Source organism: Mugil cephalus, chromosome 12, assembly GCF_022458985.1.
Source record: "Mugil cephalus isolate CIBA_MC_2020 chromosome 12, CIBA_Mcephalus_1.1, whole genome shotgun sequence".
Taxonomy (NCBI): domain Eukaryota; kingdom Metazoa; phylum Chordata; class Actinopteri; order Mugiliformes; family Mugilidae; genus Mugil; species Mugil cephalus.
The window spans coordinates 11,806,831-11,822,188 of NC_061781.1; the positions used below are offsets into that span (position 1 = coordinate 11,806,831).

Sequence of the window (15,358 nt, forward strand, 5' to 3'; positions counted from 1 at the left end):
TCTCTCCCTAAATCATATTCCATTTATTTTCCTTCAGGCATACCCTCTGTCAGCTTCCCTCTGTCGCTTTTAAACTTTCTCTACTCTGTCTTTCACTCCCACTCAGCTTTCCTCTGTGCCTACTCCCTCACCACACAACCCCCTATCTAGTTCTCTCATCTCCTGTCCCCCTTTTTTTTTTTTTTTTTGTTTATCTGTCCCCGGCTACTCATCCCTATCTCCCCACCCCTACAAAACCTCACAGTACTTCTCTCTGTCTCTCAGTTTATGTCCTGTCTCTGTTCCTCACCTCGTCCAGTGTGGTCTGGCTCACAGAGAAGTGTTTGATCCGCAGAGCATTCTTGTTGGACTCCAGCTGGTTGAAGATGTCAGCCACCCCTCCGGGAGCAACGGGTATGTGGTACTCCACCATGGTAGAGTGCTGGTCCTGGAGTGTGTTGGGGAAGAAATGCACAGGTTGAGAGGGCGGTTAAATGTTTGAAAAACCGCAGTGAGGTATGCGTGTGACCAAAAAAATCTATATATTGCACACTAAACAATGACCATGAAGAAAAAATAAAATCCCAAGCTTACTCAATCCATAACAATAAAAACATTATATCCAGACACACAGTCTTTGTTTGTCTATAAACATTTTACTTTATATACACTGCATTTCTGGAACAGGCCTAGCGCACAGTAGGATTTTATACAATGACTTCCCTTCTATTCTTAGCTGAGCAAGTCAGCAGTTCTTATGAAAAAATGCCCGCGTGCCTAGCGAGGCATAAATGTCAATAACGCACACATTTATTTTTATGGATCCTTTAAAGCTGCACTAATCAATATGATCCTATTAACAGCGACTTAAATGACTATGTGTGAAGTGTACGGGGTTAATCACAGTGACAAATACACAGAAAAATCACCCGAATCTCAGATATTCTGAGCATTTGCTTTTTACAGCACACAACTTGGTGGTTTTGGTTCAGGCTCACCTGTTTCAATAAACCTTATTTTTAGCAGCAGCAAGCAGCTATGTTTAATAAAAAAAAGAAAAAAAAAAAAAAAGACACCATATGCAACTCGCCCAGTACTGAAAAAAAACAAAACAAACAAACAAAAAAAAACCTATGGGTTGTTGATGAATTTAGCAGCTGGAGGGGCAAATACTTCCTCTGGGAGTCAGCTACGACTTCAACAGAGATAACAGAGTGAAGAGGTTAGAAACACGATTCCAACTTAGTGCTTTTGTAGTTTCACGTCTGCCTTAATCACTTTACAAGGCAGTAATCTATCAATGTGTTTCTTGCTTGGTCCAGTGCCCCCCAAATGGCAAAAAAACAACATTGATTTAATGCTGTCTTGAGGCTATGAACAGCAGCCAGGTCATGTCAGATCACCTAGCTTTATGGTATCGGTCCGCTTGTTTATGCGGAGCACATGCCCTGAAATAATTCCCACAAAAGGCTTATATTCCATAGCAAGCTTTTTGCCTATAAATTCACAAATCAATGTCTGCTGTATTTCGGACTCTTGGCAAAAAAAAAAAGAAAAAAGAAGAAGAAAAGATTCACCCGAACTCATACTGTATACATCAACAATTCAATATTTCACTGTATTATACATTTCCCCTTTTCTCCTCTAACAAGTAGTCTTGACTTCTTTGAATAGTTGACAAAGCTCACCTTGAGATAAGTGCTCGGGAACCTGCGCTGCATGAAGCTAGTGATTGCCTCTGCGTCACAGGAGGCCTCGGCCAAGTACATTTTCACAGTGAACCCACTTCCAAACCTGCACGAAAGAGATTTTGCGAACAAAGTGGTGTTATTGTGTGTGTGCGTGTGTGTGCCCACAGTGAGAGGGCACTGTTCTTACAAGTAAAATTGGTGCTTAAGTTGCACAAAGCACCACAGGAGGGGGGGAATGGGAGGGTGTGGAGGCAGGCCGGGCTGAGCGGTAATGGATGGATTTGAGGATGAGCAGAGGTCACTAACCTGTTCTTAATGTGCTGCAGGGAGCCCAGGCATCGGAACTGACCTTTCACCATGATGGCAAGACGGCTGCACAGCGCCTCACACTCCTCCATGCTGAGATATGGAGGGAAAGAGAGACATATAAAAGGTCATACAAGGGCCCTTTCAGCTTAGAGTAATTAGCCATGCCGGCCACCACACAGAGATACAGTATAAATCCCAGAACATCATGTCCTAAAATGCTAATCGGCTCCGTGCAAAACAGACCTGCGATTGTAGTCCTTACTCCAAGCTATGCTTTAATTGGAAATGTTGTATTAACGAAACTGTCAAGAATTATCAGCACGAGACACTTTTCTAACCTGTGTGAGGTGAGGACCACGGCAGATTTTCCTTTCACTTCCTCAGAGATGATCTTCCATAGGTGACGCTTGGTGCGAGGGTCCATGCCAGAGCTGGGCTCATCCTGCAGAGGAGTGAGAAGAGGACAGAAGGATGTTGAACGTTGAGAGAGGTCGAGGGAAAACAAGGAGTTAATTGCAAACTGATACTGAGCATATACATGAGAGGAAAAGGGCAAAACAATGATTAAGAAAAGACAGCAAACACAAATGCATGAATGCAAAATAGAAATGGGAGGGAAAATTCAGTTTTGTCTGAAACGCATAACACTGGAAGAACACTGACTAAGAAAAAAATAGAACAATTAGGAATACTTGGAAAGGAAAGGGATGGAGAGAGCTGATGAGAGAAAAAGAGGACAGAGAGGATTAGATAGACGTAAAGTGGAAATAAAATAAAAAGCTATAGGGTAGGCCACCTTTGGGTAAGCTTGAGGAAGCAGGCTAATTAACTATATGAGATCTACCAAGTCTACGGGATCAATATCTACTTTACTTCAAAGAACATTTCGGGAGGAGCAGCGTACTGTAAGTTTAATATATATGTTGTCAAGTGGCCAGTTAGGCAATTAAGTGGGCAGCTAGAGCAGTGTGAAGAGGTGCGTCCTCACCAGGAGCAGGATTTGTGGATGTCCGATGAGAGCCAGAGCAGTAGAGAGCTTCCTGCGGGTGCCACAACTGTAACTATCTGTAATGATGTCTCTGTGGCGGTTCAGCTCCAGCCTCTTCAGTAGGTAGTTCACCACCTATAAACATAAAAATGCAGGGGATTTACATAGTGAACAAAATATGAACAAAATACCGCATGAGAAAGGGTTGCAATTTTCATACATCATGAAGGTGACAAACGCCGGCGAGTTGCATTTAACTTAAATGCCGAAGAACGGTATGTTTTAGTTTTAAAGTAACATCAGTCAACTCAATATCAATTATTTATCAGATGCTGAATCCCGCAAAACTGAAATAAAACACACTTCAAGCATTCATTTAAAAGGCTTATGTACAAAGATATTATCTGGTGCACAAGGCAGAAAATGTAGATGTTGGAAGAAAAATCTGCATTAACGTTGGCTTCTTCCATTTGTTTATATCTGAAGGCTAATGGAAAGCTCCAAAATGGGTCTGCAGCAAACTGGCAATCAGTGCAAGAGCTGTGTAATGGTCTTAGGGTCATTCAGTGGAAGTCAATAGTTCTAATGAATGCTGTCCATGACTGTATGGCCATACAGAAAATAAAGGAAAATTAGATAATTTCATAGACTACTGTGCTGCTTCCTAGTTCCACGCACATGTGGATGAACTCTAGTCTCATTATTAGCTTAAGCACATCTAAACAACTGGACCTCAGCGGGGACATGATTTTCTATTCCATGTTTCCATCAAACAGAGACTCTCTGTAGAGGTCCCATATGCCACTAGACATATTTCACTGCCTTTTCACAGCAGGAAAATATGGATTTACTGGGGCAAAGGGCAAAGGTTGACCAATCTCCTTCTTGGTCATTTGATATTCATGTTCTTTCTGTAACTGCCCTCTCCTATACTACCCAGCACAGCTACACGGTAAATAACTGTGTATCTGTCAGTCCCGCTCCCATGCATATTTAATTTCGTTTGCACAACAATGATGGCTTCACTAGGAGAGTTTATTCTATCTAAACTTTATGCAGTCCTGGGGCTGCAGGAGCCGAGGCAGCAGAATCGATTCGGCGCACGTCAGTTTATCCTGTCTGTGCAGGCAGTAATCAGAAACCCTTAATGACTCATAACCATTTCAGTTTCTCAAAAAAAAATCTCTATGCCTGCACTTTAATCACATGAAGTAGTGTGGTGTTCATTTTAAAATCGCTTCAGGTGATTTCCCATCTTCCCAGCCTTTTTCCACCCATCACCTGGCAAATGTGGAAACCAGATCAATGAAGCGAGCCAATGCAACAGACTCCCTGGTTCACCCAGATTCTCTGCTTTCTATCCGGACAAATATTCCTCTGTAAACTAACACGCTTCAGACAAACACGTAATGTTCGGCATCTAAATTTGAGCGATTAGCATGGGCAAACTAGCACATTTGTGATAGGCTCGGATCAAAATGCGGTATGTTGTTTTTTTTTTTTATGTCCTCTCATGAAAGCAATTTCCTAGCACCTTTGAAGTAACAGCTCATTAATCCGACAAAACCACGTCAATGCGAAATGACCCCATTAAGCCTGGTCTCATTAGCCACAGCTAGGGGACTGTCAGTGGGAGACAACATAAGAAGAACTCTATATATAACCTCATCTTTGTGAATTAGCCCAACACCGATGCTGTGCCCATTATAACCACTGTTGTCACTACCCTGACCAGTGGAGCTGCAACAGTGGCAGCGATGGTGATTAGTGTCAGACAGATCCATTTCTGTCTTTTACAGTTTATACAAGCGTGCATGTCGGTGCGTCTTTGAGCATACTTTATAATGCACACGCTAAGCTCCGTTGGTAGCATGACTGAGACAATCGATGTGCGTCTGTATCTCCAGTTGAAAACAGAATAGAGAGAAAAGCACAGGCAGATGTCTGTGTCTCTTGCATACAATTAAGATTTATAATTTTTACAAATTGTCCCTTCCCTGAGCTGCTTATTTTCCATTCCTTTTTGTGAAAAATAAAGAGACGGCAAATCAGAAATCATCTCGATCGGTAGGCTGAAGCGAAAGACGGGCATGCTCAGTAATCCCTGCAGAAGCGAGATTGATTAGTTCTCCGAAAAGATAAATGGGAAGAATGAGTCTAAAGTGACGTGTCAAATAAGATCCCCTCATCATCCCAGCATCGTTTAAATATAAATATGTCTGTGCCAAAGCAAACGGCGTCGGCTTAATTCAGAAGATTGGAACTGCACCAGCTGACAACAAAAGCCATTTCGCACCAGATTGTGCAGCTTTCAGTTCACATCCCTCAACACTTCACACCCAACTGACTCAGTATGCATGGAAGCAACAGTTACTACTCCCGCAGTGGGAGTGCACCTTTGAATTTCTATCTGATCCGGTGTCATTTTCTGGGTGAGGTTGTCACTTTCTGAACCTTTGAAAGACAGCTCACAGTCCGCAGCTCTTTCTTACCCCATCAATCTGCTTCTTTGAGATGCCACGAATGCGAGCGTAAAAGTACAAATGCTCTTCTCCGGTAAGCATGCCGTCCAGTGCATCCTCCTGGGGACAGTAGCCGATGTTAATTCCCTGGTTACGACACTCCATGATGTCCACCAAGCGCCTGGGGCGACACAAAGAAAGACAGATTCTCATAAATGGCGTAGGCAGATGGACATGTATGGTGTTTTCCCAAGCTGTCTGTAGCGTGCTTTCCTTGGAGCAGCCATCATGTAGAAGCAAGCATTTGAAGCCAGTTTTGTGTAAAAAGTTCACACATGTTATTGTGTATCAGACCTGCAGGTCACCAGAAAGTTGTGATTATAGATACAGTCTTGAAATGGAGACCACCAGGACTTACATATTCTATGTGTTCCTCTTTCTTTTAACACATGTAACTAAGGTTTAGTGGTTTATGGGGCTTGGATGGAATAAACAGCCTGACATTGGGGGTTGAGGTGTATAGAGTGTAAAGTCAACACTGTACGATCTTTCCTCAGTTACTTCAGCCTGTGTCGTGACTTCATCTATAGATGCTGCATTAGCCCTACCAAAAGACCTTCAATGGATCAGTAAAGTGCTTTATTCTTATAAAGGAAAGCTTCAGGTTGAAGCTTAAGAGATAGCTGCAACTTGTTAAACCCCACACGGGTTCAATTTACGGCTGATGCAAAGCAATAACATCCCTCATTTGTGGATATTTGTGTGATGCTAATCAAATCTAGCTTGGATGCATTCGTCATTAGACGGTGCAACCGTTGGGGCCCCGGCAGAGACAATGTCTTTCACTTGCGTTAGGTTTGCTTCTACTGTGTCCTCCATTGTGAGTTAAAAAAAAACACACCTTTAGCTTTCAGAAATGTCTCTATTCTCTTTCAGGTTGTCACGTATTTAGCCTGGGAATATTGGTGTATATGTTCCCACACAGCACCAGAAGCAGGTTAAATAAAACTACATGAATTTGAAACATTTCTATCTAAATTAATGTACAACTTACCCATCAATGTCCCTGATTTGTGCTGTGCCGTCAGTGGGGCTAACATCTCCAGTTAGCATTTTGAAGGTGGTAGTTTTTCCGGCTCCGTTTACTCCCAGCAGCCCAAAGCACTGAAGACAAAGTCATCTCTTAGTGACGTTTAACCATTGTACACAACTATAATGTAGTGGTGAGCTCCTTAAAATTAGCTTTATTATAAAAATGGAGTATTATTTTTGCAGCCAGCAATTTTAAGTAATAGCAGACTTCGGTTTTGGTCTTAAACTCTATATTTATGCCCCTGCAATGGCAGGCAATCTCAAAGACCAGTGGGTAATTAGTGAATAAAATACCGGTGAGAGAAATCTAAATGAAACATTTAATGTGCTTCCAAATCCTCACATTTACAGGAGTTTAAAATCACCAACAATAATAATTCAACCAATCTGACCCAGATGGGTTCGGTTTTTAATTGCACAATTATTACATAGTTATGCAACAGCCTTGTATTGATTTCATCGTATCGCCGATCTGCACTTCTATTCCTGAGGCTTACCTCTCCCGCGGGGATGCCCACAGACAGCCTCTTGACAGCATGAACTTTGTTCTTGAGCTTTTGATAGACCTTAGACAGCTGGTTGACTTGCAGTATGTCTGAGTTTGCAGCTCCACTGGACACCCGCTGGTGCTCAGCTGCCACATCCTCATCCTCGTCATCAGAGGACACCTGGGGCACTGTCTTTCTCCTACAAATGAGACTCCTAAAACAGGAGAAAGAATTCTTTTATAGCGGCCGCCTCATGATGTGAGAAACTGGCTTTTGTTTTTGGCTTTCATTGTTCCAAAAATAATGATTAGGATAATCATCTCGGTTCCTTCAGAATTAAGACAAAAAAAAGAGTATAATTTTACTTGTTCTCGTCTTCTTTAATAAATGAAAGTGGATGTGTTGCATTATTCAACCCCGCATTTGCATATTATCTCTACCCAATATATCTCACTTTCATATTCTGGGCTACCAGAACGCTGCCAAGCGTTTTCAGTTTTAGCAGAAAACGTGACTTGTGGAGGGCCATAAAGCAGCTCAGTTTGATATTATCTACATGCAGTTATATTCTCGCACACTGCTGGAGTTCCTAATGACTGACAGCATCAAAACACCAGCTCTGGCTTCTGTTTTCCTCACCTGACTTTGCGCATGACGGATTTGTTGAGCAAGAGGCGCAGGGTGAAGAAGACCAGGCCTTGTATCAAGGAGGAGATGAACATCCAGCCCAGGACTTCCGCAGAGAACGGGTCCTTGTAGGCGTCAACTCCGTAGCCGCTGAGAACCTGGACCTCTATGTTCATTCTGGCCAATTTCATCAGCCCGTTCCCAAAGTTGAACTGGGGGAAAACGAGGAAGGCGCAGCTCAGCCTGTTGAAGATGTCCCGGATGACCTGCAGGAGGGAAGGGTAGAAGAGAAGGGAGGGAAAGAGGACATAAAAGTGAGTTTAAACTTTGCCTGAGTGCACATCCTTAATTGGGAGACATGTTTACTCTCATCATTCCTCTGCAACTCAATATCACCACAGCCACAGGGACTGTCTGAGTTTTATTGTGCAGTTATTACACATTTAAGTGAGCATTTAACCACTTCAAAGGTAACAAACTTCCAACAAAAGGCATCTCCACGACCGCACTTTGTTCTGACCTCGGTGTTGTGCATTGATATTTGACTCATGAAATGGAGGATGGAGGTGGACAGGATGGTGTTGATACTGATGAACAGGTTGATGCACACGTAGGTGATGAAGGCCATCTCTGCATCCCCGATGACACCTGATAACAGATACATCCAGGGGAAGGTAGCAAACCTGAGGAGGAGGCAAAGGCAGAGCAGACTTTAAACAGAGCATCAAAAATGACTAAACATGTGCCCCTTCAACATCTGGAATGATAGAATACATAAAACAATCAATGGCAGACGCACACGACAGGGCATTCACACAGATGTCTGTATCAACGCACCCTCTAGAATAAAACAACCTCGTCTTTTTAAATGACGAGGGTAAAATCTTTAATAGACTAAACCATAGTGCCCATGAGTCTAATGAAAATAGGCACCAAGGAGCACCGGAAAGACAAAGTGTGAAATAAGAGGTGGGTAAACATTCAGTCATGACAAAACAGAGGAAGATAAATGACTTTTCTCTTCATTCCCCGGGTGGCGGAACATGTTTTTCTCTCTCTTTCCTCGCACATAATCTGCTTGTTCATTTGATCGGAAGAGTTTGGGTCAGCGACAGGGGATAGCAAGAGAAAAAGAAAATAAACAGGGTGGGAAAATGAAAGAGACAGAGACAACACATAGAGCCAGACAGAGACAAAGCATCTGCGTGCCATGCCACCCCCCCCACCCCCCGCCAAAAAAAAAAAAGAAAAAAAAGCTTTGGTAGGCAGACTGTGGGTGCCAAGCCATGACAAGGAACAGAAGCAAGAAGGCTGCAGACCAGACCAGGTGGGTGCAGCCTGACAGATGGAGCCCTGCGATTACTCATTGCTTGGGAGGGAGACATCTGTCTGATAAATGAGAAGCGGAGCGCTGACTTGGCCTTCTAAGATCTAGGGTTCAGGAGGAGGCCTGCAAACAGCCTAAACCTCAGGTGCTGTTGGGGACGTTGATGTAAATAATCCAGGTAATCCAGATGAGGGAGACACAACACCGGTTTTGATACCTTCCCAAAATCTAAAACCTGTCGTCAGATCGATTTTAAAATCTTGGTATTTCAATGTGATAGCGAGCATTTATATCTCACCCTAAGTCACTTTGGGATTGTTGTAAGTCCCATCGCTTCCTGAGCACACTCTCTTTCTCTCCCTCTCTCTCTCTCTCTGGCTTAAATGCAATGAACACGTTGGCAATGATTTTTCTATCAGGCATTCAGTCCTGCCGCCATCTGTCTTTGTAAGAAATTCCGGAAAAAATTAGCAGTGTTTGCATTTGAACAACAGCTGCCTCCTTATGCTCAGAGCCATAAATCCAACCTGGTGTCACACAAATTAACACGCAGTAAAGGCCAGTAATCACAGCGCGCGTATGCGAGGACGGCCTTTTCAGAAAAAAAAAAGAAACCTTTGCCTTCCTCCGCGAGAAACAAATCTAGACCGGCTCTGCAATTCACAGCTTGGCAACATAAAAAAACACCTTTGATGCTGTGGGTTCATGTGAAGCATGAAGAAATATTCGCTTGGATCGGAGCAGTCCGCATGATTCTGGATATTTTATAGTAGCTCCACCATTTTTGACAGATGTGGTCACAGGTGCTTTTTACACTCAACATGTTCATCATTCAGTGACTGATTATTCTCAACACTGGCCTACGGAACAGGACCTGCCTACGTCAGGAGTATTATTAGCGACATTATCAATATCTTTCAGCTTTACTTCTAAATAATGTCCTAGCAAATCTTGCAAAAAATGCTTGTTTTCAACTTGTATTAATGTCTCTCCACTGTGTTTGCTGCTTCACTGGAGCTATTTTTAGTGATGCTACCAATTCGACCTCAGCAGCTGGTGATTATAATGTGATCATGACTGAGGAAATGAAACCCAGATCCATTAAATTCTAATAAACTACATAGCGTTGTAGTAATGACTCTTCCTCCGTAGTACGACTTGCTTTGTGTGAGAATGATTCACTGAAAAGTTTTTGACCCGATTCATTCATCGAATATATTTTTCGACAACGCGGTAATTAACCGAGGTCAAAAGACCAACAATGCATCTCAAATAAAGGTTTTTCTCAAATTACTGACCCAAAGAGCACCAGCAGGAGGGCGACGGCTGCCAGATTTTGCCGATCTGTGAATGCTGGAATCTGGAAGGCGGCGATCACGCCAATGGTCAGAGTCACGGGGATCATATAGATGGCCTGTGGAAAAGATGACGTAACAACACAATTTAGTTAAAGAATAATGTTTATTTTGTCGTATCAAATGATACACAAGCTTCTATTAACTTGTAACAGGCTAACTTTTGGCTCTTATTCATAAAACTGTACATTTTGCTGCACTAAATCAAATGTTTTGCATCTCCATTACCATGTCGTAGATGAAGTTCACAGTCCAGTAGAAGGGCTCGCTGATGCCAGCGATGTGCTGCAGCCGCTTGGATCCGCTGCGGTGCTCATTGACTTCATAGATGGCGAAACTGGCTGTTGTAATCGAGTAGCCGGTCAGCACGCACATCGCCACGAGGATCTGAAGCAGTCCCTCGACACTGTGCGGAAAAGACAGGACAAATAAGGTGAGGTGTGAATGATATATTGCGTTGTGGATCTTTATTTCTAACTTGAACCTGTTTCTCCAAAAAACGAGGGCCCAGTTTAGAGTCCTGCAACAACTTATCATTTTATACCCTGCTGGGATCGGACTCACAACAGATGATCTTACATTAATAACAAACTACTTTGTAAAAAGAGATGCTTGTGTGTCGTTTCTGACAAAACGATATCCGCAAATGAAATCCTATTGTCCAGATTAGGCCACGGAAATCCAGCCGAAGCTTTGACCCCGGAGGAGTTAACCTCCAACCCAGTGTGCTCATTCAAACTTTCTTGATGCCAGTCAAGCACCCGTCTGTCTCTTCATACTCTCTCCTCGCTTGCCCTGCGCGCTCCCCAATTACTTTTACCACTCCCCAACGAAACAGAATAAGCCCGCGTGACGCTGACATGAGGATGAAGCTGGCAGAATGACTGAGTGGGAAGGAAAGAGAATAGTGGAGAAGGACCTGAGGTGGGCGTTTTAGGGCAGAGCTAACTACAGAGGATAGCCTGGAGCAGCAGCTTCTGAGCGGGCTTGTTATCGGCGCGGCCGAGATAGCCTCAGAGCATCCCCCATGAGCAAAGCTACCGCATTGTGAGAATCAAGACATCTGGAGTAATAAGTCTGCCGTATCTTTAACACGGCTCAAATCAATACGCGAAGTGAGGAAGCCAAGCGTTGCCGTGGAATGAGGGCTCAATGTGCACTTGCAGCCGTTGCAGCACCACAGCAGACTACAGCTATGAAGATGTTACAAAAGTACAAAAATGTGCAGGGCGTGGAGGAGCTGTCATTTATACATGCAAGTGCCTGTTCTGCAGTCTGGGTCTTTGAAGCTGAATATTTTACAATATTGGAAAGTGAGGTGAATCAAGCCACCTCAGTGCCACCTTCAGGGTAAACACTCATTATATTGAGACTGATCAATAGAGCAAGCTTGGGGAAATCCATTTAGAAAATCAAATATGGGTAAATACGGCTGTCGTGTACATACATCCCTGCCCTGAATCTACCCTGCGTTGGATGTCCATAATTGAAAAGAAAGATGATTTCATTATTTATCTCGGGTCAGCCCAGAAACAGCAACTATGATTCATAATGAAAATGAATTCACCAATTAAAAGGCTCATGCAGATGTTTTTTTTTTTTTTTTTGTTACAAGTGCAGTCAGTCAGTCCAGCAGGAGAATTTTAAGCGTAGCCCTTACATTGCATCTTCATCATCCACCCGTCCAAAGTAGGGGTGGCTGGAAACTGAAATGGCTGTAACAGAAAGAAGCAGAGCATTACGTTAGCAATAGAAAAACAACAGCTATTTTTCAGCACAGGAACCAAATGAGCGATGATATTCTCTTAGACCGGGACACAGTCAATTGAAAAATATCGTGGAAGATGATTTCATTTGCCAGTGCACACAAAGGAAATTGAATTTTCTTTATCGTTTTTTTTTTTTTTTTCTGGGTCTTATAGATGCTCATAGACATGCGAGGCTCTTCTACGAGGTTCTGCTTACATTTCCTGAGATAAAGTAGGCGACAGCGAGCCAGGAGCCCCGGAGCAGGATGGGGGATCAGGAGCACCGCTCAAGGGAATGGGAGTGGGGGGAATGGATGAGTATGACTAAATTATCAGTGACACTAAATCACTCCTTCCCTAAAGCCTGATGGTCTTGATCTGTATACTTTCCAATGACAAAGAACTGCAGCAGAAAATAGCAATAATTTATTGATCAATTTATCAAATAATTAATTAAAACCTTTTTCCATGATGGTGTATCAAGACCGCTTATTGAATATGGTAATTTATAATTTGTGTATAGATGTTTTTCACAGAATGTGAAAACAGATAAATATTCACATTTAGAAAATAATGAATAAAAATAAATCATTAGCAATGACTTGATTATAAAAATGTTGTTTTGTCTGTTGACTGACTTGTAGCTCTGTTTAGCTGAATGGGGTTTTCTTTTCTTTTTTAAAGTAATATGCTTGTTTTGTTTTTTTTTAATTCGTTCTTAAGGTGGACTGTGCACATCTTTTCAGATTTTTCTGCCTTTATTCTAATAAGGAATATAGCATTTCCTTACATGATATCCCAAATTCTGCAGCTCAGTCTCAACATTTGTTCTGGTTCCCAGAAGACACTGGGAAACGAGTGATGTATTGGTTCTCAGAGGGACTTATGTTGTCTTTTTAACCTAGCTCCAGTGCTTACTGCAAATTTCATTGCATATCTTTTTTTGCAATGACAACTGACAAAGGCATTCAGATTTTTTTAGTATTGGTTCTCAGGGGGACTTAAAGTTGTTTTGTGTAAGCATAACCGCACATAAGAGAGAATTCATTGCTTCCACTTCAATACAGATTTTTTTGTCACATAACAAGCGACACACTTTCCCTTTAAAACTTGGGTCCTTGTGTACTTTCTCTCAAGGATGGGTCAGAAAACCTTGCAGCTCCAGACACTCTTGCAGATGAGAGTGATCACAGTCTAAAGTGGAGCGGAGTGGAGATGGGCGGAGTGAGTTAGCTCCGCAGCGTTACGGCCAGAAATGCTGCAAGAGTTCGATGCAGACGTCTGAAGGGTCAAAGCCCAGAATTGATCCTGTAGTACATAATGCAAGGGTTGGGGCATCGTTTTAACAGATAAACCAGTCACCTTGAAAAGTAATCTCCCTGGATCTCCACCAGTGACAACCGCCGCTGCTGCTGGGAGTGTGCAGGTAATATTTAAATTATTACACTTTACCCTGGAGCACTTTTATCATCTACTGGGGAATAAATATGTGCGTGTGTCTGTTCTTCTGTGTCTCCACTGTATGTTTTTATGTGCAATCATTGATGTACATTTGTCTGTGTGTGTAAGTGTGAGTGTGTACGTTTTGTGTACTAGCGCCCACAGGCAGATGGTCAGGGTGATACTCGGGGCCGAAGCAGCGCTGAAAACGCAGGCCAGACTCATTTCCCTTAGCATAGCTCCCATGTGAGTGGCACTCATCAGTATTCACAATGCACACTGATGGGAGTGTAAGGACACACAGCACCCCCTGGCTTTAATCCAGTGAAATGAACCATGAGTAAACACACTGTTTACTGCTTTCTTTTAGTTTGCAAAATGAACTGCCTACTGAGCACCTTTTCTAACACTGATGCGAATGTCTTTTTCACTATTTACTTACTCCTATCTGTTGCCATACTAAGGGACAGTCATGCCTATAGGAATAAAAGACAGCGTGTACAGTATACACCTAACTTTATGATTTGTATTTGATTTGACAGGACCTGAAAGACTTGATTTGGTAATTTGATAGACAGCCTTTGCTGTTTTTACCTTTGAATGGATAAAACTCTGTAAAGTCTATAAAGGCAAAAGTCAGATGGTGTCCTTTAGAGAACTTTTATATCCTTGAAGCAGTCTCTCGCCGCGCAGCTTACCATATTTGCGCGGATCTTTGTCTGCTGGTAGGTTGGAGCGTAGGATGAGGTTGTTGAGGCTGTTCAAGTATGCCGGCATTGTGTGGTGGCCCTCAGGGTTGAACCAGACCTGCACCCAAGCACAAAACGTGAGTCTACTATATCTTCACCGAGCACTTCAAAGAATAAAACAGACGTCGTCATCTGACGACTCTCAACAGCTGCACAGTCGGGGCAGTAAAGCACATTTATGATGACACTAATGGCGTAACAAGCCAGCAGCATCTGCAAGCGTCGATGCTGTCGCCAAACAAGTTTTGTTAGTGTGTCATGTTTAAGCTTTTAGCAACTCTTCAGTACAGCAGTTAAAGGGATAATGAGTTACCTTAGACAGCGTGCGGTTTTGGGGCACAGCTGTAATGTCCATTTGTAAGTCAGCTGGGAGCGGCATGCCAAAAGAAAAGCCACCATACCTGAAAAAAAATTTAGTATCAGTGAAGACTAGGAGCTCCAACTGTTGCTGAGACATAGTTTTTCTTTTAAATGGCAGTAAATATCTGAGTGTTAAATAATGTAACTCCATGTTAAAACTATGTCTACCATTATCAAGAAGGTAACACATGCAGCTTCTAAAGAACTAAACTGATCACACTTTAGACGAGGTGATTCAAGAGACTCAATAAAGTCCAGGTTGTGATATAATCAATCTTTATTTTTTTTGCCGCATGTGTTTTAAATGCATATCGATTAAATATGATGCACTAATGTGAATTCTGCACATCGTTCTGACACAGTGTGACCTTTGATTTATATGTTTTTTCCGTATCTATTATCTATTATAACCATTTAATGACTTCCAGTTTACCAGCATGTTTTATTTTAAAAGCTGAAAAAAACATCGGATGATGACTTGGAAAATCACAGTGTTTCATTTGTGCAAATCGTGAATTAAAACTATTATTTAGCAGAGGAGGAAGAAAACATTGAATAATGACAGCGTGTTGCTCCCCCTCACTCCTTTTCAAACATTACCAGTAATTTATGTTACTCACTGGAAGTATTTTTATTTCTTTGTCTTTTGTTTCTTTCTCAATTGTATGTGCATTCGATACATCTCTTTTCCTTTGAATGCTCTAAATAAAACTAAACTAAAACTAAAAACAAGGAAATAAATA

General features: G+C 42.3%; 1 protein-coding gene across 1 annotated transcript in view; it reads right to left on the reverse strand.

Moving 5' to 3' along the window:
- The window catches only part of abca12 (ATP-binding cassette, sub-family A (ABC1), member 12), a 64,111-nt gene that overhangs the window by 1,043 nt on the left and 47,710 nt on the right, over window positions 1–15,358 (reverse strand). Inside the window, exons 62-76 of the mRNA XM_047600666.1 lie at window positions 14,569–14,656; window positions 14,205–14,313; window positions 11,979–12,033; window positions 10,547–10,724; window positions 10,262–10,377; window positions 8,157–8,319; window positions 7,649–7,902; window positions 7,019–7,223; window positions 6,484–6,593; window positions 5,460–5,610; window positions 2,968–3,102; window positions 2,318–2,421; window positions 1,977–2,069; window positions 1,668–1,773; window positions 290–427 (exon numbers count right to left, since the gene is read on the reverse strand). Of these exons, the coding sequence (XP_047456622.1) occupies window positions 290–427; window positions 1,668–1,773; window positions 1,977–2,069; window positions 2,318–2,421; window positions 2,968–3,102; window positions 5,460–5,610; window positions 6,484–6,593; window positions 7,019–7,223; window positions 7,649–7,902; window positions 8,157–8,319; window positions 10,262–10,377; window positions 10,547–10,724; window positions 11,979–12,033; window positions 14,205–14,313; window positions 14,569–14,656 (2,005 nt within the window). The remainder of the gene's footprint in view (window positions 1–289; window positions 428–1,667; window positions 1,774–1,976; window positions 2,070–2,317; window positions 2,422–2,967; window positions 3,103–5,459; window positions 5,611–6,483; window positions 6,594–7,018; window positions 7,224–7,648; window positions 7,903–8,156; window positions 8,320–10,261; window positions 10,378–10,546; window positions 10,725–11,978; window positions 12,034–14,204; window positions 14,314–14,568; window positions 14,657–15,358) is intronic.